Below are 24,601 nucleotides of genomic sequence, written 5' to 3' on the forward strand. Positions count from 1 at the left end.
ACAGTATTGCTACAATAGCGGCAGCTGCGCCAAACAAATATGATAAAGCACGTATTATTCTTGAATTTATTGTATCTCTCACCATTCTTTACTAACGACAAGACTACAATAACCGAAATGAACCGACCTTTGTTTTCATCATGATCTGTGAATAAAGAGTCGTCATTTCTCATCATTATTCATGTTGTATGGTTCATGTATGTCGAACATTTACCAAAAAACGTTCTGTTTATAATTTTCTATGGTATAAAAACGCAGGAAATGTTTCACTCATTAACACTAGAAAGACCGAAATTATGAACTACTTACAAAGACCAAGTGGGGTCAAATGACCCATTCATGGGTTGTAATGTTTTATTCGTGTATTATGGTTTTATTTTTTATTGATTAACATCTAATAGGAAATAAAAGACCTTAATAGTAATTAAACATCCATTATGTGTTATAAAAATGAAAAAAATGGGCACATTTTTGATGTTTTAGCTCCTTGTTTACATTACAAGAACCACACAAAGGCTTTTTACAACTAATACAAGATTTGTTGTTTTGTCTGCATTTTTGCACGTAACAATGACGTGACACCGTTTTCTCTTTTCGCTACGTTCTTCTTCAGGGTCTGGGGTATGCTATTATCGGGCCGTGAAGTACCTAGATGGCGTCATCAGGGAGTGGGAATCTCGGGCGATAAACTCCCTTGCCAAGTCAAGAATGACCTTTTTTCTCGGATTTTTGTACAAAATCCAAGAATTGATTGGTGCCAAATTCATAATATCATGAAACACTTGTCAGGGCCAACGAGCAGAAGGTGCTTTGACACCATATTTCTTGGTCATTTGATCAATAACATCCAGGTACTCCAAATTTCGTAGCATTGTAAAACTTCACCGTGTTCGGCTTCTTTTTTGCTTCTTCTGGATCAACAAATACGTAAGAGTGAAGTGAACTAAGAATCATAACTGATTTTGAAGGTTTTCCTTGATAAACTGTAAGTGCGCAGGTTTCAGAGTTGTGGATATGTGTTTCATATAAACTGAGGGTTGCATTTTTTTATAGTAGCTAGAATATCTAATCGTATTTTGTTTACCGTACCAACTATTGATGTACGTTTTTCAATTAGCTTTTTGAAAAGCTTACACTCATAAAAAATAATATCAGTTGTTATATTTCGACCACTATTCAAGTATGAGTCCATTAGTCGCAATACAACGCACTCGCCTAAACTTTGATTTTGTGGATGGCCTTCATATGGGAAATGGGATGGCCTTCTCTCCCTAAATATGGGAAACCATTACATAAGCACTTTGAATCAACATCAATGCAAATATTTTAATTTAACTACCCACAATACGAGTATATTCAACAAATTTACAAAGCACGCACGTAGTGGTGTCAAATGACCACAGCGGTCTTTCTAGGTAGATGATAATTTTTAATTCGTATTTATCTTGCTTTCGGTATCGACACATCAGAATAGTGTAAAGAATGACGAAATATTAAAAGTCATAAAACCACAGCGATTTCAAAGCTTTGGTTTTGAAAATATGATTGATCAAAAACTTCATTGGGGTCATTTGACCACTCTGGTCTTTCTAGTGTTAAACGATTACCTAATGAACCGGCCGGATCTCTTATAATAATTTTCCGCTTCATTGTTTAGACTGCCATCCTTGTCCTTATTCACAGACTAAAACTAATCCGTGGTCGTAATAGTAACATTTATTTTAAACTATGCATATTACTCGTCACGTTCTGCGGAGTACGCAGATGTAATAAGTGGTTATAGAAATGATAATAAAAAATATGAACTCGAGAATGGGTCTAACGGTATGATAATACTAGTTGTTATCCATCGCAGCGCATGTAGAGCGCCCATCGAGACGAATCTTCTCGTAAATTTTATGAACTTGGAACATCACGTTCAGAGAATTAGAGTATCCAATCATTTAATGCTGCTGTAGCAGCAATGCAGGTAATGTTGAAATGAAACAGCGATGATGGTGTAAAGTATAAAGTATATTAAATGTAAATACAAAACGAGCTTAAGTCTAAAATAACAGGGGCCGAAGTAGTGCTAACGCTCAGGCGAGAGCGTCGCGCGATTGTCCAATAAGAACGCTCTGATAAGACTCTGTGAGTACCAAAAAGAAACGAGACAGATGCGCGCGGGAGCGAGATAGCACATACGTAAATATAACGCGTTCGGCGCGAGCGGTCGTTCTTCTCATGTTGTGGGTGGTGTAGCGAAGCGTACCTCACAGTACCCCCCCCTTAGCGAAGCGTACGTTTGGCTTGCATACTCTGCCGGTCCTGGTGACGTAGGGTTTCTGTGAAGGTACAGGATCCACGACGCTCGGTGTACAACTTGCTGTATTCGTAGGACACGTAGTGTTTGGCTCTTCATTGCAGATGTATGCCGGTTTCAGTCTATCCAGCGATACAACTGTCTCTCGATTCGGTAGCTGAATCTTGAAGAATTTTTCGTGTCGCTGTAGCACAGGATACGGTCCATCGTAGGGTGGAGTCAGCGGCGCTCGCACGGTGTCGTTCCTCACAAAGACGTGTGTGCACATACCGAGGTCCTTATGGATGAAGGGACTGGCTGTTGTTCTCGCGGTAGTGCACGACGGTGAGAGTGACGTCATTGTTTGTGTGAGGCAGCGTACGTAATCTTCGTCCGACATGTTAGTTGTAGTAGTCGGCGCGAAGAAATCCGATGGCACACGTAGCGTAGAACCGTAGGTCATTAGCGCGGGACTTAGGTTGTTGTCTTCACGCAGCGCTGTTCGGAGGCCAAGTAGTACGGTGGGAAGTTCGTCACTCCAGTTGGTAGTTGCGCCTCTAGCCATTAACGCAGCTTTTAGCGTACGATGAAAGCGCTCGATTTGACCATTTGATTGCGGATGGTAAGCGGTTGTACGTATGCGTGTAATGCCGAGTTTCTTCATTAGCGCGCTGAACAACGACGATTCAAACTGCCTGCCTTGATCGGTTGATATTCGTAGTGGGCAGCCGAATCTAGCAATCCAGTTTTCATATAGTGCTTTTGCGACGATCTCAGCTGTTATTTCGCGCACTGGTACAGCTTCTGGCCACTTTGTAAATCTGTCCATGATAGTAACACAATATCGATAGTCGTAAGATAGTCGAAGTGGGCCGACTATATCGATATGTATGTGTTCGAAGCGTTGCGATGGCGGGAAACTTCCTAGTGGCGTGACGACGTGACGATGTACTTTAGCTCGCTGACAGCCGACGCAGTTTCTTGTCCACGTTGTTACGTCTTTGTTCATGGATGACCAGAAGAACTTCGATGTTACTTGCTTCCTAGTCGCCTTGATACCAGAGTGGCAGAGATCATGTTGCGCTTTGAATGCAGCAAAACGATGTGCCGGTGGTAAGTATGGGCGAAGCGTGGACGTTGACATCTCGCACGTGATTGGTCGTTGCGTGCCAGGCAAAGTAACTGAGATGAATTTTAAGTTCGGCTGCAGCTTCAATTGTTTCAGCTCGTCGTCTTGTTCTTGATCACGTGATAACTTGTCGTAGTCGATGTTTGACGGGCATTGTATTTCGTCAATACGAGACAAGGCGTCAGCGACTGAGTTTTCTTCTCCCTTTACGTACATGATGTTCTTGACGAATTGACTGATAAAGTGGAGTTGTCGTTCACGTCGCTGAGTGTCGCTGCTACTTTGCGGCCTTGAGAGCGCGTAGGACAGCGGTTTGTGATCAGTGTAGACGGTGACGTCACAGCCTTCGATGAGTCTTCGAAAATGTTTCACAGCCGCGTAGATCGCTAGTAGTTCGCGATCATACGTGCTGTATCGTGATTGCGTAGCACTCAATGATTTGGAAAAGAATGCTAGCGGTTTCCAGGCTGCGTTGTCACGTTGTTGTAGCACCGCTCCAATGCCGTGGTCAGAAGCGTCCGTCATGATGCAGAGTGGGGTGCCGGCGATAGGGTGCGATAGTGTTGCACATTCCAATATGCTATGGCGGCATTTTTGAAATGCTTGTTCGGCGGCCGGCGTCCACGTGATAGGCGTTTTGTCATTCTTTTTCCCATTGTGCAGATATTTGTTGAGTTCGCTCTGCATGTCGGCTTGATTTGGTAGACAATCTCTGTAGAAGTTTAGCATGCCCAGAAAACGACGAAGCTCGATGATTGTTTTCGGTTGAGGATAACTGGATATTACTTTTATGCGTTCTTCAGTTGGTTTTATGCCGTCCGCTGTTACTTCATAGCCGAGAAAGTTGATTTTCGTCTGTGCAAATTCACATTTGTTTACGTTGAGTGATACGCCGTATTGGTTCAGGCGTTCAAGAACTCGATGTAGTAATTCCTTGTGTTCTTGTTCGTTTTCTGAGTACAACAAGATATCATCGATGTATGAGAAACAGCCCTCGATGCCGCGCAGAACCTCGTGCATGAATCGTTGGAAAGTTTGACTTGCGTTACGTAGGCCAAACGGCATGCAGGTGAACTCAAACAACCCGAAGGGTGTGATGATTGCCGTTTTCTGTGCGTCTTCTTTGTTTATTGGTATTTTGTAGTAGGCCATTTTCATGTCGAGTTTTGAGAAGATCTTCTTATTGTGTAGTTGATAGGTGAAGTCTTGTATGCGCGGAATCGGGTATTTATCGGGTAGCGTGACTGAATTTAGACGCCTGTAGTCGCCGCACACTCGTAGACTGCCATCTTTCTTCTTAACGACATGGAGTGGGCTGGCCCACGGGCTCTTGGAAGGTTGACATATGCCCATTTCCATCATGCGTTCGAACTCTTCCTTAGCCGCTTTGTATTTGTCGGGTGGCAGGGGGCGAGCACGGGCGAAGACAGGTTGTCCCGTAGTCTCGATGTGATGCACGACGTTGTGTTTAGCGGGCGTTTTCAAGGACATAGGTCGCAGTAGATCTGGATACTGCTTGAGTATGTCTTGATATGTCTGCTTGTTGCTAAGTACGTAAACGGCTTGTTGCATCGACGAGATTTCTACGGCGTTGATCGAGAGTTGTGTCACCTTGTCGATTAGCTTCTTTTGATGCAAGTCGACGAGGAGTTTGAAGTGGCGAAGGAAGTCAGCTCCGAGTATCGATGTTTTGACATCTGCGACTACAAATGACCAGCGAAATCGTCTTCTGAGGCCTAGGTCGATTTGTAGTTCTTTCTCGCCGTAGGTATTGATTGGAGAACTGTTCGCAGCGTATAGTTTGTATGAAGTTGGCGAACATTTCTTCTTATGTATCGATGTGGCGGCTAGGACGGAGATATCCGCACCGGTGTCAACGAGGAAACGGTGATTCGTGTTGCGATCGAAGACACATAGGCGGTTACTTGCCGTAGTTACACCGACGTCCGCCACGGTCGGTGCCTCTTCTAGTTTTCCGACTTCTTTTGATTTCGCCTAGCACACGGTGACACGCAGCGTCTCGCCTGATCTCCAAATCGGTAGTGGTAGTAGCATACTCGATTGGGATCGTGTTGATGCCTTGCAGTGGACTTTGACCTTGAGCGGGAGCGCTGATGACGGCGATGGCTTGGTCTTCCACGGCTGCGTAGTTCGGAGATCTCGAGTGTCAGATTCTCTAGTTGTTTTGAGAGCACTTGTATCTGCGCGGACATGATTTGTTGGTTGACTGCCGCAGAATCTGGTTGAGATGAAGAGACAGCTGCGATATTTGCCGACTCGGAATATTCCATCATCTTGTCTGCCATTGCCGCGAGCATATCGAGCGATGAATCTGTGTTCACAGACAGCACAACTCGCATTTGAGCCGGAAGGTGGTTCATCCACTCAATCTTGATTCCATCTTCGGTGATCATGTTGCCGCCGAGTTCACGCATACGTCGTAGCAACTGAGACGGTTTTTGGTTGCCAAGCTCCAATCCGCTAATGAGGTTCTTGAAATTTTTCACCTCGGACTGCTCGTACACGGAGAGAAGACGTTGTTTGATGGCCTCGTACTTCTTAGTTTCTGGCGGCTTGATCACGATGTCTGTGACATGTTGAAGATCGGTCGGTTGTAGTTGGCCCAGGACGTAACGATATTTGTTCTCGTCACTGGTCTTCTGTGGCTCGACGACGGCTTCAAATTGGATGAACCACATGCGAGGATATTCACGCCAGAAGGGAAGGAGACGCGACTGCACGGAGATGACAGCGAGGTCTGTAGGCTCGCTAACTTCTTGCTTGTGTTCCATCATTTTTCTCTCGGGGTCACCAAAATGTAGCAGCAATGCAGGTAATGTTGAAATGAAACAGCGATGATGGTGTAAAGTATAAAGTATATTAAATGTAAATACAAAACGAGCTTAAGTCTAAAATAACAGGGGCCGAAGTAGTGCTAACGCTCAGGCGAGAGCGTCGCGCGATTGTCCAATAAGAACGCTCTGATAAGACTCTGTGAGTACCAAAAAGAAACGAGACAGATGCGCGCGGGAGCGAGATAGCACATACGTAAATATAACGCGTTCGGCGCGAGCGGTCGTTCTTCTCATGTTGTGGGTGGTGTAGCGAAGCGTACCTCACACTGCAATGTTTTCCTGATGCCAATAAATACAAAAATACCAACCTTTGTCCAATTATACATGAACAATATCAGGCAAACTTCTCGCAGTATTTCCACAGACTGCAGTCGTTTGTCCTTGTATGGCACCTAGATTGCAAAATTAATCATTATCTAGTTAACTACAATAACATTGTTTAAGGCAATGACAATGCAACAGTTTTAGAATACTTATCTCGTCAGCAAAGATTTGTTGACAAATCTAGCAAAACGTTTCTTACACTTGACCATTTGCGTAATGGCGGACCTCTATTCTGTCAATCATTAGCTGCCTACAGCCTACTGGGACAGTTGATGGATTTGGGAGGTTAAATGGCACGACTGTTTCGTCTTGATTTCAACACGTCTGTTTAGATTGAAAGACACTGCTTATATCACCTCATGCAGGTTTTCAACCTTTTAAGATTTTTTGCATGTCCTCAATCTCGAATCTACGTGATTAATCATATTTTTTGTTAAAATACCTCTATGTAGTTTAAACAACAATGACGCATTAAAAAAAACGGGTTTGTTTTTAGTATATTGTAGATTTTAAGACATTCATTTTATGATATTGAAGATGGAGAAATCTTCCACTGCCTCGAGCTGCATTGCCGTCGTGATTGTATAAACATTTAGACATCCAACACTGTATGTAATCTAAATACTCATCATTACTCGCATTTATGAAAGTGTCATTATGTTATGTACATTTGCACGCGTCCATAATTTGCATATTGTTACGTCGAGCCGGGTGAAAATAAACAATCGACAGATCCGGCACTAACATCTAATCATGACGACCAGCTTAATGTCATAACACATTAGTGAATTGCCATTATAATAACACAGCTGTACATGCAGACACGGCCTTGATCTGACGCAATCTTAAAGAAAGTGAAACTAACAAACCGCCAAAACGTAGTGTCATTGAATGAAAAGTCCCTCGATTGTTGCGGTCGTTTGTCAAGTCCGCAGGCCGGCCATTACCGCCACAGCGCGCTTTCTCGACACCGTACCCTGCCATTGTAGATAGCATAACTAGTTTTCGTTAATTGACTAAGAATTATTCAAAACCGTAAACTAATACGTAGGTATAGCGGAAACGATTCTGCACAATCCGGGTAACTTTCCTTTCCTAGAGTCCAGCTAGTATTGCAGCTCATTGCGAATTCAAAGAGAACGGACTGATATTTTCCAAATTTGGTGCCAGACACTTGGGTATTGTTATCCAGCAAAAGTCACACCCTACCTAAATGACAGCGGCAAAATTCTTGTAGTTCGATCACCTTCCAAGTTGAAGCTGTAGGTATCCAACGTAGGTAGGCATACCAGCCGTATCTGACGTCAGAGTACTTAAGGCAAAATAATTTAGGTACGTTTCTAAAACTTATGAACGCTCTTTTGCATACTTATTGCGATCTATAATTCTAAGAACTTAGCAGAATACTGGTTCAGAGTTCTAAATATCATATTGAATAATTTATTATTCGACTCACAATGATGACTCATCAGTCTTCCCAGCTGTTCACTTCTGGTTTTCAGATGAAGATGAGTGCGTCATTCAGTTATCATAAATGACTAAACTTATAAGACTGAACGCTTGGATACAAGAGAGCGTTAACCAATGTTTCCGGGTGACATTTTGCCACATGGAAACACTTATTCACAGCTAGACTAGACTTCCACTGATAGTCAAATAACTGGTAGTATATAGATGCGTGTATTTGGCCACTGGCTTTTGGTAATGTCCTAAATTCGTGATGTTGAGTTTTGCCTTAATGTCGAAGTATTTCTTAAAATAAAGTTATTTCACAAAAAGCTCGTCCGTATTTGAGGACTGCAGAATTATAATAACAAGTTATCAGGACATGTGTGACTTGGACACTATCCACCTCACAATGGTATCCTTTTTAAGTCACAGAAATATTCGCCAGACTGTCTACCGATACATAATATTTATCTAAAGTAAGATAAATAAAATAGCATTTCGTACGATAACAATGGTATGTAGCAATATAATGTTGAAATTCAACACTGCTGCATTATCAGCACTTTGGGAACGACATCGACATTCTCTCTGGTATGTAGTATAAGCACTCTTATCAAACTGATAAAGGTTACTAAGTTATTAACAGCTAAGCTGTGTTAAAACCGGTGTTGGTTGAAACTTTGCCATACAGATCATAATATAACGGGGAGGGTCCTTTCTCCTATACAAATCTGTTGCTTAACTCTCCCTACATCAGGCGAATGAATAAATACCAGGATTTGGATAAGGGTTGACGTATTGGGGATTGTCTGCCAGAAAGTGGTTTAGCTTTAGTGAAAATTCCATCAATTAACCCACATAGCCTTACTGTAATGACTAGAAGTCAATGAGAGTCAACTCGCTGATAGCTTAATCGTGGCATTAATGATAGCCAAGTTTCCAATTTACGTTTGAAAGCGGCAATACCGATTACCAGAGTAGCATCGTAAAGCATTTATCAAGTTATGAAACATTAGATTACTTATAACTACGAGTACTACTTATTTCCCATTAGATAAACGAATGCTGTGCAGCAGTACCTAATTGATGGTAAAAGCGCAGTATAAAACGAAGTCAAAGCCAAAATCATTAGGTCTCTTACTCACTGCTAAATATAACCAATCCGAGAAACCTGGGAAAACCCTAACTTAATCAATTTGAAGATAATACAAAAATCTTGCTTCGAGTATTTAAAGAAGTTTTGGACGTAACATAACAGTGTTATTGCAAAATGGATTATTTTATCAAGATTCGAAACAAGACGTAAAGGTTCTACATTCGGTTGGAAGTAAGATCTATTCAAACAGATTAGGCAATAGGGTTTTTATAATGCAACGGCACACAATGGTCGCGAAGGAAGAGAGTCGTGAATTGTGGACGTTGTGTCCGGGACGCACTCGACCGCAACGCAATTTTACGCTGGGGCGCACGGCGACATTATTTGTGTTCCTTTAAAAAAAACCTCCGCTAATGACTGGTGATTTACTAAATTGCTACAGTATTGTGTGTCATGTTCGTTTTAGGTGGCCAAAGGTAAAATACACAGGCAAGGATTTCACGTATTGAGTGTTTTGCTATCACGTGGTCACTAGCTACGTAATCGGACAATGCTGAGGTACCTACTCACAAGGCACCAGCTGTCATACAATTAAACTTGAGCAATAATATTAATTAGAATGTGGTTGTTTCCAGACGGGCGGTGCAGACAGCGCCAGCGGCGGCTCAGGTGGTTCGGGCATGGAGTGCCTGCAACTGCGCTCGCCGCCCGGACCCTTCCACTACCTCATCTCGGAGCAGGCTAAGTCCCTCGTCGCTTTACAGGTTAGTATTTCTTTAGTATAATAATATAACTTTTACCGTTTTCTTCTACATCATAATACCTTACACAGCCCCGGATCTAGGGGGGGGCAAGCCGGGGCCTGTGCCCCGGGCGGCAAATTCAGGGGGCGGCAAAATCAGGTGGCTGCCAAATTCACACTTCACAGACCAAGTACCAGCACAAGTACAGCAATTTCATGGCCATATCAACTTGACCGACCCTGAGCGCGGAGTGAGACAAGCTGCATGACTGCACGAACTTTTATTATTCACGGGGCGAAGTTTTAGCAGACTAAAATTGATTAAAAATTATTTGCGATCATCTATGAGCCAGGAATATCGCATATTTATTTTTATTTTAAATCCTACATTACAGATTACTGTAATAGTTACCTACAGCGCCATCTTAACCTGTGGTGCAAGGTGTGCGAATAACCCGGGCGCCTCGACCTCGGTGTAATTTTATCGAAATTCACAATCATCAAAAATTACACCCGTTTGATAAGGAAGTTCCACATTGTATCACGATACTGACAAGCAAAGTTCTTAAAAAAGTCTTCGCTTTGTTTGATTGATCATTTTGATTATTTTTTACTTTTAACATTCTCCAACTAAGTGAAAAAATTCTCGGTTAAATGGCATTTTTTCTGATTGCTTATTATTTTTATTGACTCGGTCGTCAGTTATTGATTCGGTCTCTAATCACGTTTTCAATTTGTACATAATTCCCAGTTTAATTTGTGAGTCTTCAAACAAATAATTTAAAAAGTTCGCTTTACAGTGTACTTGATCAGATAATTTTGTGTCGTAGGCTCAAAAAATTTCGCGCTCGCTTCGCTCGCGAAATATTATACATACATTGCCTTAATAACTTCATAAGTCAAGTCCACGCTGTCTTACCTTTTATAAGTCAAATGTAAATGTAAATGAAAACATTTTTTTATGGAGTCCTCAAAAGTTTGCGCTTCCGACTGCTTGTTACTTTACAGCGCTTTTTAAAACTTATTAACTTTTTGTGTCCCAAAATTGAAAAATTTGCGCGCTCGCTTCGTTCGCGCTACTTTTTTCAATTGCATTGATCTGTCTCGACTTTCATAACTTAAACCTGGCCAACAGTTTGAGCCTACAATGAATTGGACACATTTTTTAAAGTCTTTTACCTACCAAAAAAGTGCACTTCATTCGAACGTTCTTATTTATATTCCTTGTAACTACTGTAAGTACTTCAATACATAGTTGGCGCTTGGGTGATGATTGCAACCAGGCGCTACATGAGCTGGAGACGGCCCTGCCTGCCTACATATTGATATATTATATGGATGATAAAGGTGAAAATAAACATAAGTAGGTAGGCGGGGCGGCATTTTTCAGATTTTGCCCCGCCTAATAAAAATTGAAGATCCGGGGCTGACCTTACATCAGAATAACAGTTAAAAGCGTGCCCAAATATAGTGGCAGTTTGTCAGTAATCGGTATATTATTCATGATTTTTTCCTATTTATTAGGAACTCCAGAATGAAGTCGGTGCTTTACTTGAGTTTCGCGACCTCGTCATCGAGACATTCCCAAACCTGCGCTCCAAAATGGCGCCTTCGACGCCTGCGAGTGGCACACGTCGCGACTGGGAGCCGGGGGTGCGCGTGCGCCGCAAGCTGGCGGCCGGCGCCGGCGACGCCACCCGCGCCAAGCCGCAGCCCTCCGTGCAGGACTCCGGTTTCAGCACCGAGACCTCCTGCGGCAAAGACGCGCACTCGTCCTCGGCCTCCGCCTCTGCCTCCGCCACACGATCTCGCCCACTCGAAGACGAGCTGTGGGCGTTGCTCGATGTCATCCAGAGAAAAGGAATGCGGCTACGAGACGAAGCAGAACAGCTGCGCGGGGAACTCGACGAGCGACAACCCGCCGAAACCGTGGAGGAGTCGTTTGCTCGAGCGCTCAATGACACCGCGTGCGCCGACTGCGCCGACACGGGCCGCCTGCGCGCCGAGCGGGACGCGCTGCTGCTGCGAGCGGCGCAGCTGGAGGCGGCGGCGGCGGCCAGCCCGCCCGCGCCCGCGCCCGCCACGCCGCTGGGCCGCCTGGACTCGGCGCTGGAGACGCCCTCGCGCCCGCCGCGCGTCGCCACGCCTGACTCCAAGAAGTTCGCGGCGATTCTCCTCGAGAGCAATCCTGTCGAACTTCAGAGGCAGTTGCTCACGTCTACCGTTCAAAATCAGGTATGCTGTAATTCTTTTTAAATTTAGGTAATTCGTCTTTACAATAACAATCTTGGAACTAATGTGGACAAGTAAAATTAATTAAAGAGACGAGTGACTGAAACGAATTGTGAGGAATGATTGGATCTCATCAAGTTTTGCGTAGGTTACTTATCTACCTGCATTAGCCTGAGACTATTGTCACTAATTTTATTGTCAATCATATTATGTATTTAGTTTTCTGATTTGATCTTCTCAGACGTGCGTGGATATGATTGCGGTAAGAATTCTATTTAGGAAGTTTCTCGCCTTTTGGGTCGTTAGAAACTTGTGTTGCATTAACAAAAAAGATAAAAAACAGTTAAGGCTGTTAATTGCAGAACGAGTGAGGTAACAAAATACGTGCCAGTCGTTCTTCAAAATTGTCGTTGCACTAACGAGCTGGTGCTGTGACGTAATCTCTGAGATTTCGGCAGAATTACGCAGATCTGTGGAGCTAATGGAGTGTGTCCGAAATCGTGCTGATCCGCCGTAGTTAGACTCCACACTCCCTTTTTAGATTAAGTATTTATGTGTCGTGGACTTCTATGTGTTTAGTGGTCATTACCGTCACAATGTGTTACGTCCATATACATTCGCTTCACCCATCACTCGCTGAGCCTATCGCAAAACGCGTCAAATCGCCATACCCTATAGAGAAGCATGCGTCATAATCCTTGGCCTATTCTAAATGATTGATAGCAATTGAACCGCTGACTAGTGCGTTTCCTTTTTATGATTTGCTATTTCTTTATGGAGTATGTTTATTTTAATGTCACCTTCACTAGAAGGAAGTCATTCATTATCACTCATTTACATGTAAATAAATCAATAGTGAGTAATTGGTAATTCTGAAGGCTAATTTCATTGCTTCATTAAGATTTATTTAATTTAAACATATCAATTGATACGTATAGAACTAAATTATGTACATAATATATTTTATAGACAATCATTGCATTTATGATATCGTTAGTCAACACTGCAAAGATTTTTGCTGGCAAAATATTGATTGCTTTAGTTGAGCCTTTTCAAGTCAAGTCCAAGTTTCATTATGAAGTCAATTTGCGATATAAAAGTTTGTCTATCGTTAATCGCGAATTAGTTTTAAGAAATTCATCATGAATATTATTTTTTTTTCATATAAAATAAAATCTTCATTATCATATAAAAGTGTATAATCAAACGCTAATGGATAAATTGCCTTTGATATCGATCTGTGCACCAATAATGATAACAATGCTAAGCTTTGTTCGATGACTTGACACTATTTCATTGTTTTGGGGAATGAACTCAAGGTTTTCCATTGTGTTCGGCGCATTATTTATTGTATTGGTACTTATTAGTGTATAATGTGCATTTCAGGTATTGAGCGAACGCCTGAGACGCGCGGCCGCGCAGCGCTCGCTGTTGTTGGAAAGATTGGAGCGTGCGCAAGATTTCAACGAAGACCTCAAATTCAGAGTGAGTACCCGTTTTTCGTACAATTTTAAGCTATCACCCAACGGTGCTAGAGTTGTTGTTATATTTTGTAAAATATTTTGCTCTTTTTATTTGCGAATATTTAATCTGTTATTCAGTGAGAACGCAGTGGCACGAATAGAGATCGTAAACTTTTATGCTTGAAAATAAGTAGGTAGTACAGAAGTTGGTACCTAAAGGTGCAGCTAAGCATGAATGCATGTTGTGTATGAATAGAAAATATGCAAATAATAACATTTTCTATTCACGTAGGTAGTACGTAATACAACATTAAGCAATGTTTCCTTATCGTTAACTTCATGGCAAACGGAATCTTCAAGTTTATCAAGTTCTGATTCTGTTGTCTACTCAGAAACGAGTCTCGTGATTACGAATTACCTAGTTGTTTTCCTTAAATGTTAAACGAATTTTGCACAATCATGGCAAAATCGTCGGGTTTACCCGACTTTTTTTGCATGGTTTACTGATTGCCCAGACGCACAAAGCAAATGACGTAAGTCAAAAATCGTAACTTTCCTTCACTATTTCCACTGTTAGTTATCAATGCTGTTCGTCCTGAATAGTGCTGTGGTGCCTCCGATGTCGGTGGTTTGGGCAACATTGTTGTTGTTGCATAATATTAATGATTTGCTTTCAGATAGATTCTACACCTCCCCCCTACAGAGCGATACATATTCTTCTGATTCCTGCGACCTAAATCCAATTCACTGACTTTGCTAATTTATGACGACCTTTGTTCACAGTTGGAGGAAAAGAGTATCGAGCTAGAGGGTGCGCGCGCCCGCGTGCGGCAGCTGGAGCGCGCGCACAGCCCGCGCGAGGCCGACACGCGCTCCGCCGGCACGCGCTCGGCGTCGCCCGCGCACGCGCACTCCAGCATGCGCGACATGGAGCCGCTGTGCATGCCGGACGACGACTCGCGCCTGGCCGACACGCCGCGACGCCGGCCGAGCCGCATCCCGCTGCACACGCGCGGGCCGGCGCGGCCGCCGTCGGCACACTCGGTCCGGTCGGGCCGCTCGGCGGCGTCGGGCCGCTCGGGGCCGCGGGCGGCGCCGCGACGCTCGCCGGCCGCGCCGGACCCGAAGGTGCGAGCTCGCTCGTTCTGGAACGTGGCGTGGTTCTTTAAAGATTCCGGCTCGTAACGTGAGTGCCCGCGCTCGGCGGACTGACGGCTCGTGTTGCCGCGTCTCGCATGCCATTATGTCGATCGTAAGTTTTGTTTCCCCGCGGTTTCGTTTCGCTTCGGTTACTTTCTAGTTTTGATTTAGTTTTACGTAGAGCGAGTCGGTCCGTAGTGTAGGCGAGCATGTGCTAACGATTGTGTGTCCTCGTCACTAACTACGACGGTTCGGGTGGCGTCAACATCTCTTCTTCAGTACTGAAATGGATGTTTTCTTATTGCTTCAAATTTTAATTAGCTCTGTGACTGTTTTTATTTTTAAATTATCATGGATCAGTATTTGAATGGATTTTCATGTCACCAGCCCACATTATTGTTATAATATATGAATTGACACATTTTGTTTGTAAAAGATGTCGTACTCAGAACTCAGTGAGTATTTATTGTTTTCATCGTAATTTTAAGCATTGACTCACCATTCCTTCGTGCGACACCTTTCATTGGCGTGGGATTTTACATACCAACAATATCAAACTATAAACCTTAACTTATATAAAAACCATTATTAAACATACATTTTCGAGTGTTATATTTATTCAGTGCACATTTTAACTTTTTTGTGATAACTTCTGGACTCTGAAGACTGGTATGGTAAGTGCAAGATAAATACATTTTTATAAATTGTATCATTATTTTTAGCCACTACTCACTGTACGACACATTATATGTTAGTTTTGTGTATTAATTTTGTTATTTATGATTTTGTATTTTTTATTTATATGTTTGTATTGACATAGTGGCATAATGGCACAAACAATTGGCTAATCACAAGGCAAATACCGAAAGCTCTCACAAAGCCTTTATAACTCTTGGTAATTGGTTTGGTAACTAATAGAATAATAAGTTATGCACAGATAAACTCATACAATAATATCCGGTAGTTCATGTTTAATTGACACGGTGGAGTCGTAGCAATAGATCACAAACTGCTAAACGTTTGTACTTGAATTCGTTTCACAAAGATGCCACTAGCCATCCTTACGAGCCGTTTTTCATTTTCGAATTCAACAATGATAAAATATTAAATAGAAACAAAAAATGAATTAGTTTGTCGTTTTCGCTGAGGGGATGGCTAGTGATGGGTCGCGGGCACTTCGCGGATGCGGTCACTCGTAGCGGTCGCGGTACACCTCACGGTGTACGTAACACGGGTTGGGCATGTCGACAGAGAGACGACGAGCCCGAGTGGCGCTCGGCCGCGCTGGCCGCCGAGTACGTCGCGCGCACCGACCGCCTCGCGCCGCTGTTCCCGCGCGCGCGCCCGCTGCCGGCGCACCTGCCCGCCTACCCGCCGCACGTGCCCGCCTACCCGCCGCGCCTGCCCGACTGCCCGCCGCGCCTGCCCGACTACCCGCCGCCCGCCGCCCCGCACCCGCACCCCGACCTCGCCTCCGAGCTGCAGCGCTCGCTGCTCTACGCGCCGCAGGACCACCACCTCTGGAACGGTAAGCCGCAGCAGTACTTCGAAAGCATGCACTACGGCGAGCGCCCGCCCCACGACGCAGACTACGACAGCGACTCGCTGCAGCCCTGAGCCACCTCAGAGGGCGTAGTGCTACTCCACAAGTTAAACGTTACCGATACGCATCGTCACACCAATTAATCATGTAGCATTTACTTTTGAAAACGTTTGTTTCATTCAAGCTGTCATTAGCTTAGTCGTTTTATAAACGCAGTCACTCACGAAATAGTGATCGTTATAATCCGACAAAATGGATCAAATCACATGATGTACATACAAATCTATTCTACTGAGTGATGATTACGTATCGATAACGTTAACTAGTGAAACTCACACTAAGCCCTCTGCTCTGCTTGCACTCTCATGTGCGGTCGCAATCATTCCATTCTTCAAGGGTGGTCATGTCTCGAGTGATCTGTGATAAATATGTCACCGTTTTGAATGTTAACTTTTTTGAATCATCTGTTCGTATTACACGACCCCTCGATGGGCAATGAGTTTATTTATTTTCTTCATTTTACAAAAACCCGTTTTAAATCTAATATGTAAGTGTTATACCTACATCATTAAAATTAGAATAAATTTTCCATACTATTAATACTTATATAATTTTATTAATGGCTTCCGTCTTTACTGTTACTGAGCCGAAAAGACAATGTTTGGATTCATGAAATGATAAATATAAATATGTACTCACTAGAAATCTTAAATGGGTTGATTATATAAGAATTTATTATAATTTGTTCCATTTGTCTTGAAAGTATTACATGAATTGATGAAATCTACAAATAATGGTAGCTACTTTAACATAAGTATTTTCATTCCTAAACCTGTAAGGACAGACTGTAATTATTTAATGTAAATTGAGTGAGAGCTTGGAACGACTGTTAGCAAGGCTGTGAAACACTGAAGTGTGCTTGAACTTGTTTCTGATGTAATCGATGAAATCAGAAGTAATAAAATATAGTGCTTAGTTAACGTGTGTTGCGGTTCTAGACATACTATTGTTGTTAAACATATTCCAATCGTCCAGTGGTGTACGTCCTATGAGACAACGCGTGACTGCCTTTGAGTTATAAGATTACGATGTTAATTCCTTTTACTAGTGTACATTTCATAACGGCGGACTTAACAAATAGTAGGAGACTGATTTTGTATAAATAAAAAATTAGAAATGCTTTACCAATGTAGGAAATCTCCATTCAAATGACCGTTATTTGGTAATTCCTTCTCTGTTTTAAGAATAATGTATAATAATGTACTACCAATTAAGCTCTTAAAGATTTAAACTTATAATAATATACCAATTCTATAATGTAAATGGCTGTATTTTATGTAATTAAGAATAAATGTCTAGATTAGTTATTATGTCGACTGTTAATTGTACAGCATTCGATTATACTATTAGAATTTGTAAATTATTAAGCCATTACCTACCTATTATTAAGATACTCATAAATCTATCTAGTTAGCTTGAATCTAGTTGATGACTTATTATGTAAAGTGTACAGAAATCATATCATTATATACAGATCGTAAATAAAATTGTTCATATCAATGCATTCTTTTATTTAAAGAACCTACGAAATTATCAAATCAGTAAACTTAACGAAACATCAACTACAAAAAGTAATAATATTAATCAACAACTACAACTTCAAGTTATTTAAGAACTAGTTATTCAGTTATCTTTGGTCCTGGAGTAATATCTATTATTTCCAGTGAATCAGGATTTTTCTTCACATTGATAAAGCCATGCTGCTTCAACTCTGAAAAAAATATGAATAACTTAAAACTACATGTAGCATCTATAGTTTAGCAATGTATGTAGTAACGCATATAATGGAATGGAGCAATAATGCTTCTGAAAAGGGCCTTACAATTAAGTAACACTTATAATGTAGAGCAAAAAGTCTTACTAAGTAGAGAAGTGAAGCACCGAGCGGCTATTACGCCTTTGTACCCAGAAATGACTGGTCCTTTAGCAAGAAGACTTGCCACAGTCACTGGCTGTAGACCGATTTGTATGTGTTTCATGACTTTCAGCATAGTGCCTTCAGTGCCCCACTGATCCCTGTAACAAAATACATGGCATGATTTTGTCGAGAAAATGTATTTTTTATGAAATATCAATACATTATTTTATAAGTAACATCATAATGATGTAACACGGAAGCACCATACCGTATAAATCTCCTAGAATCAGTGGTATGTTCAGAATCTCCAAGGGAAACTTTCGTTCTATCCAGACTGCCTAATGGAGTTTCAGAACTTTCGCTCCCAGTTCGCCTGCCGCGAGACGTGGTGGCGGCCCGCTGAGTTTGTGAGTGTACTTCCACCTCGGGAACTAAAGGCTGTTGTATATCGGCTAAACCAGCTTGGTGTAACTTAGCAGAAAGTATCAACTCTTCATCTTGCGGCGGCGGTTGTATGTTTGCTGGTATATTTTCCTTATCGGCGTCTTTATCTGTAAGAAAAGTGTGTCATAATTAGCAAACGTAAAATAGATTATTCTCTAGGTGAACTACTAAATTTTAAGAAAATAGTTCTGATGATCGATTCGAAATAATAAAAGAATATTTACCCGTTTGTACAATCTCTTTCGCCTGCTGACTTGAGCGATAACCCACTGAACGCAGTCTTTTCGGCTGAAAAAAATGTTAACGTTTAACGTATGATAAAAACATTTTTTTTACGTAAAGACAAATATGTAGGTATCACTTACCGTTTCAGTAATTTCATGTTCTGCTGTCCGCTTGCGTGCTTGTGACAAAGTCATTATTTTCTGAGTGGGTATATCTTCAATATCCAGCTCTACGAGAGCACTGACGCGGGGCGGTTCGGACACGTTTAACATTTCATTCGTAACATTCACGTCTGGGACTGGTACTTCCAGTTGCATCTCTGGCCTGTCTTGCACAATAGGCACTTCTGCCACTTCATCAATTCTCTCAAGCATAGATCTTTGGAAAGTACGATGGGACTGACGCCTGATAGCCTCTGTAGATTGCTAGCGAAATAGTTTTGTGTGATTAGAATACATGGAAATATATGGAGAATTCATTTCAATAGTAAACTATTTACTTACCTCCATTTCTCTATCCTCTAAGGGTGGTGCAGAAATAACGCCAAGATTCCTCGAGAACAGTCGTGATATAGTAAATCCCAAGTTATTGTGAATCCTTTCACCGCCGTGGCATGGACGCCGAAAATACGTCTCTGGAGAAACTCGTATGAAAATGATGTCGTCTGAGCTATCCTAATGAATGAAATGCGGGTACATTAACAATGAACTTCTACAAAGCAATATTTTAAAAAAGAAAATCATGCATTCTAATTCTGTCATAGGTAGGTACTTCGAATAGTTCTTTTTTCAAACTGATTACCTACTACTGGTTACATACCTCGCAACGTAATTCTACGAACTGATTTTCAATCCTAGCGCGAAATTGATTCGTGCTGATCTTGATCGTTTTATCGATGATTAGTCTATTTCTGAGCCTACGCCTTTTTGGTTGTGGCTCAAGTTCTTCCAGTTCCTGTACCAAACGAGTTAACTTTTAGGAAATATGAAATAAGAAAACGGGAGCGAATTAATCCAAAACTACCATTTTAAAACAATGCATAATGAACTTTATGTAAGAACTTTTAGATAAGAGCCAGAAAAAAGCTATAGAATCTTTTGTAGTATTAATTTTTGGCGGTGTAAATTGAGCGTTATTCAAATTATCTGTTACGCTTGTAAGATGTTTAATAGGAGTGATTTAAAACTCAAATCATATCTGTTTACATTAAAGTTCTAAAGTAGAACTTTACCTCCAATTCAATTTCCGCAGGCGGCTGCCTCACTGGCACTCGCTGTTCAACTTCTGTAGGACTGGGTACCTCGGGCGCAACAGACTTATCCGGATGCCTAGATAATAATGTAGGGAACATGAATACATCATCATCCTCGGAGCCTTTTTCCCAACTACACTCTTTTGCAAAAAAAGCGGGCACCTATCCGAAATCTTGGGTTTTAAGGACTTTACATGCATTTGAAAGGGTTTTAATAACTGTAGGATGTTACTAGCATCAAAAGTGTTATCCAGAGAGTGAGAGTGTATTCTATATTTGAACTTTGGAGAAATGCTAAGAAACTGGTTAAACCTTGCTTGGGACTAATTCCTGGTAGAAAGTTCGTCGGCGTTTTGAAAAGTTTTTAACGTGATTTTCAGAAAACTGATGATGCAGTTTTAATTTATGATAAATGAATTTTTTTTTCCAAATCTTCCTCATCTGCTAACAAACAAGCTACAACGACAAATTGTTCTTCATCGCTTTCCTCCATTCTCACAGGAGTACACACGTGCGTTCACTATGAAAATCCGAATGAACTGGCATCGTCAATCCGTATGCTGGTACTCACCGTCGGTAGTCCGTACGCTGCCGATACAGTGGACGCACTGCGAAATATTTATCCGTTTTGTACGATGCGTCCGTTGCGTACGATACCGACAAGTGGACGCTTAGCTTTAACCAGTTTCTTAGCACTTTTCCAAAATTCAAATTTAGAATACACTCTCACACAGCCGGGACCTACAGTTTAACGTGCCATCCGAAACACAGTCATTGGTAGATATCTATACGGCAGGTAGTATTAAAATTTCATGTATGAAGGAAATTCTCTGATAGGAGGGTAGGATTTAGTGTGTAATTTGAAATACGTGAAAGTGTTGCAATCTTCAATGAATCCTGTCTATCTGTGGTTTATAGTTACCGGCACGGATATTGGGCTCTCGGCGGAAGAGTGGGGATCGCTTTGCGCACCCGTACACATAAGGCAATAAGGCAGTAAATCGCTTCTGCGCAGGTGAAGGTCATGGCTCGATATCTGTGCCGATAACTGTACAATAACTGAAGAAATAATTTATATGAAGCAAAACTCAAAAAATCTCCAATCGCAAAATAACTGATGGATCGATTAATGTAATCCGCAGTATATCGATATTATAATTATTACCCTAAGTTGTTAAGGGGTCTACACACCAAAGCCGCTGACCCGGCGGCACAGCCCGGCGGCACGACTGCCGCGGCATGTGGTGTTCTAGTAATTGTCAAATACTCTATGAAACCCGGCGGCATGATTGTACAAAATACGGCCGGCGGGTTGGGCCGCCGGGCTGTGCCGCCGGCATCAGCGGCTTTGGTGTGTAGACACCTTTACCTCAAGACTATTGGTTATGCAGATTGAATTAAGAGGAAACCTGGTATCATGGAAAAACACTAACTTCTCTTGTTCAGGAACAGGCAATTCGGGAGGCGGGATTTCGGGTATTTCAGGAATGTCTGCAGGAATGCCAAGGTTGTAGTATCAAGGAAAATAAAATGGAAGATGATTGGTGAAATAAACAAAAGGATAATGATTAGATAGGATGATTTTTATGAAAGTATGGAGCTGTGGGTAGTGATAAGAGATCCCAATGTGAGGAGATGAGATACACAGGACAAGTAAATAGTCTCTTTAACACACTGTATATAGGTAAATATAGATGTACTGTATACAGGTATATGTATATGGGTATATATGATAGATATACCCACACTTTAATTGATACTTAACATACAACCTTTTACAGTACCTTTCTCAAATTCAGGCATTAATTCCATTCCAGTAGCTGAAACAAAAAGGTTTTATAATAAACATGGCTTTTTACGATTTTTAATTATCTGCCTAGCCGATTCCCAACTACGTCGGCGTCGGCTTCCAGTAACCGTAAGCAGTTGAGTACCAAAGTTTTACATAGAGCGTCAATTTTATTTAAAAAAAATATAACAATAAAAAAAACTATTACATTTTCTGAACAACGTAAGATCATGTTCTGAAATCCTCTCCATTTGTGCCGGCTCGTGGACCATGAGACGGGATTTGTCGTGAGACTTGTCCGTGATATCGAGTGCGACGTCCAACCCGCTGTGTGCCGTCGACACGTCTGGTTGGACCAGCATCATCTCTATAGTGCGGTCCTGAAGCATTTGTAGCGCTAAATCCGGATGCTCTTCGCCGAATCCGTCCTGTATTATAAACGCGTAAGTTATTAAAGGTAAAAAAAAACTGAATTGTGATAAAACTTTACAGTACATATAGGCCACTATTATTGTGATGCGGGAAGTAGATCGCCTAGTAGGTACACATAATCCTTTTGAGTAAGCACTTATCGAAAGAAATCTCTTTGTTTATTAAACTCTTTTTTAAACTCATCAACCGACTTTTTTTGAAAAAGTAAAATACTTGTTAACTTACTTACATAATCAATTGAAACAGTTTGTTTCTTTAATATCTATTTTTGTAAAAATCACTATAAATATTATTTACCTTTAGCTAAATGCTGACTCAACTCAAGTGAAATATAGTTATGATTTAAGGTTCAAAACAATGTGAAAAAATTAAATATTTTAAGCAGGTAGGTAAATCATACTCTCATTATACTCAACAAGTAAAACTAAAGGTACTTACAAAAGTTGATGTCATATAGTGACTCTATATAAAATTAAGCTTGTAATAAATATTAGAAAAACATTGAATATATTTAAAAAAAAAAGTTATAGGTAACTTACATTTAGTGGCATTATCATTTCAGGTATAGTTGACTCTTTCAAAGTTATTTCATCAATATGTGACACTACATTGCCACTTGTCTGAAAAAGAATCAAAACTTCAGTTTGTAGAGTGATCTAACTACAAAAGGTAGGTACTTATTGGGCAAACAATGCACAATTATAAAAAGGGAATTTTATTAACTTTTAAACTTAAAATAATAACCATGCTTCCTGATATGGCAAATAACAATTAATAAACAATACAAATAAGTAATGAATTTAAAAACCTGTATCATTTCCTCAATCCTCTGTTCATTTTCAGGTTGTTCTTGAATAATCTCTTGTATGTCAAGCTGCTGAAGTGGACGCCTCACTTGTTCTACTATCTCTACCTCCTGGATATTCCATCTAAGAAATCAGTTTATATTATTGCAAATACTTATTATGTACTAACCTTAACTGTTTACTTATCCTTCATTTTAGGTTTTGTGAAGCAAGTCTCTTATCAGAATCTAATAAGAAACCCAGTCTGCCCTGCCTACTGCCTGAGAACCATTCTACCATTATTTTCTTACTTACAGATTTAAACATTTGGTGATTTTACCCAAAAATAGAATCTACATAGGTACCTACCAATATATATATATATATTGATTATGAACGTTTGTTCGACTTACCTTTTGTTCGACTGTTTTATTACATTGGCGTTGATCATGCATATTTCACCTAAAACAGAACATAATTCATTTAACACTTCGTGATACTGAAATATTTATTTAAACTGTTGTTAATAATGTAGTTCGAAAGTAACTTACCTAACAAAACTGTAACTTTCCTTTGATAAAGTCTGACTAAACCACGAAGAAGTTGTGAACTCAGGCGAAGAGAGAATCTTTTGGCGGGTCGACCCGACTCGTTCGTGATAACTTCTAGTAAATCGTCACTTCATGGGAAAAGGAAAAATAACATCTTGTTATGGCAAAAAAAGAACTCGAATATCATAAATACATTCATTTTTTGCATGCACCTTACCATATTTTTCGAATATCCTGAGACCAAAGTTGCCGGTGAGTAATAGTTGCAAATCGCAATGGCCATGAATCTGCGACCCAGCACAAATAAAATCGGCCTCCTCGTTTCAAAGAATCTACAGGGTAAAACATTTTATTAAAGAAATAGCACTTATTGTGCAAAATAAATGCAGGGCATGTAAAAACGACACGACGCGCACGAAGAGACGCTAAATTTCCCGCCACTTTACTTTGTTTTTTTTTTTTGCGTAACTTTCAAAAATGTTTTTGTTGCGTTCAGATTTAACGAATTCAATTGAAATTTAACGAAACATCAAAACATTTATTAAATTCATTATGATTGTAAACTCTGGATATTAACCTCGTTAATCAAAGGTTGTAAATAATTGTTTATAATATGTAGTATTTTATTTTCAATAAAGTAGTTTATTATCCTTCTCCGTGTGAGAGGAGACCTGTGCCCAGCAGTGGGACGATAAAAAAAGGCTGTAACAGTAAAGTAGTTTAAGTTTGTAAATATAGTGTACATATTCATATTTAAATAAATATTCAAGTTTCATTATAATAATTAAATCAGTGTAATAAAAAAAAAGCTTGCTGCATTAAAATGACGTCAAAAGAAAAGATTATGTTCAGATGAATTCAGTAACTTTACTGTGCCTTTAAGATTGATCGACGTCTAGTCTCTAACTAGCTAGACAGTCTCAACACTTCAATACAATTATTCTACTTCAG

The 24,601-nt window shown here is 40.9% G+C and overlaps 2 protein-coding genes across 4 annotated transcripts in view; one reads left to right on the top strand and one right to left on the bottom strand.

The window, feature by feature from the left end:
• Positions 1-17,814, top strand: part of Jvl (javelin-like) — a 67,820-nt gene extending 50,006 nt beyond the window's left edge. For 2 of the 3 annotated variants that reach the window (XM_049840674.2, XM_049840676.2), the window contains exons 2-6: positions 9,770-9,898; positions 11,401-12,111; positions 13,495-13,593; positions 14,355-14,699; positions 15,963-17,814. In XM_049840674.2, the coding sequence (XP_049696631.2) occupies positions 9,770-9,898; positions 11,401-12,111; positions 13,495-13,593; positions 14,355-14,699; positions 15,963-16,328 (1,650 nt within the window). In that variant the 3' untranslated portion in view covers positions 16,329-17,814. The remainder of the gene's footprint in view (positions 1-9,769; positions 9,899-11,400; positions 12,112-13,494; positions 13,594-14,354; positions 14,700-15,962) is intronic. The other variant, XM_049840675.2, reaches the window with a different exon arrangement.
• A 68-nt stretch (positions 17,815-17,882) lies between these two features.
• Positions 17,883-24,079, bottom strand: LOC110378170 (uncharacterized). Its single transcript, XM_049840673.2, has 16 exons — positions 23,868-24,079; positions 23,651-23,778; positions 23,513-23,561; positions 23,123-23,243; positions 22,854-22,934; positions 22,091-22,310; positions 21,878-21,913; positions 21,527-21,584; positions 20,073-20,169; positions 19,661-19,795; positions 19,345-19,515; positions 18,982-19,266; positions 18,841-18,904; positions 18,441-18,723; positions 18,176-18,330; positions 17,883-18,025 (listed from the first exon to the last, which is right to left on the bottom strand). Exons 1-16 carry the CDS (start codon positions 23,996-23,998, stop codon positions 17,934-17,936), a joined length of 2,106 nt encoding a protein of 701 aa, XP_049696630.2. The 5' UTR covers positions 23,999-24,079; the 3' UTR covers positions 17,883-17,933.
• Positions 24,080-24,601: the final 522 nt, after the last annotated feature.

This window comes from Helicoverpa armigera, chromosome 13, assembly GCF_030705265.1.
Source record: "Helicoverpa armigera isolate CAAS_96S chromosome 13, ASM3070526v1, whole genome shotgun sequence".
NCBI classification, from domain to species: Eukaryota; Metazoa; Arthropoda; class Insecta; order Lepidoptera; family Noctuidae; genus Helicoverpa; species Helicoverpa armigera.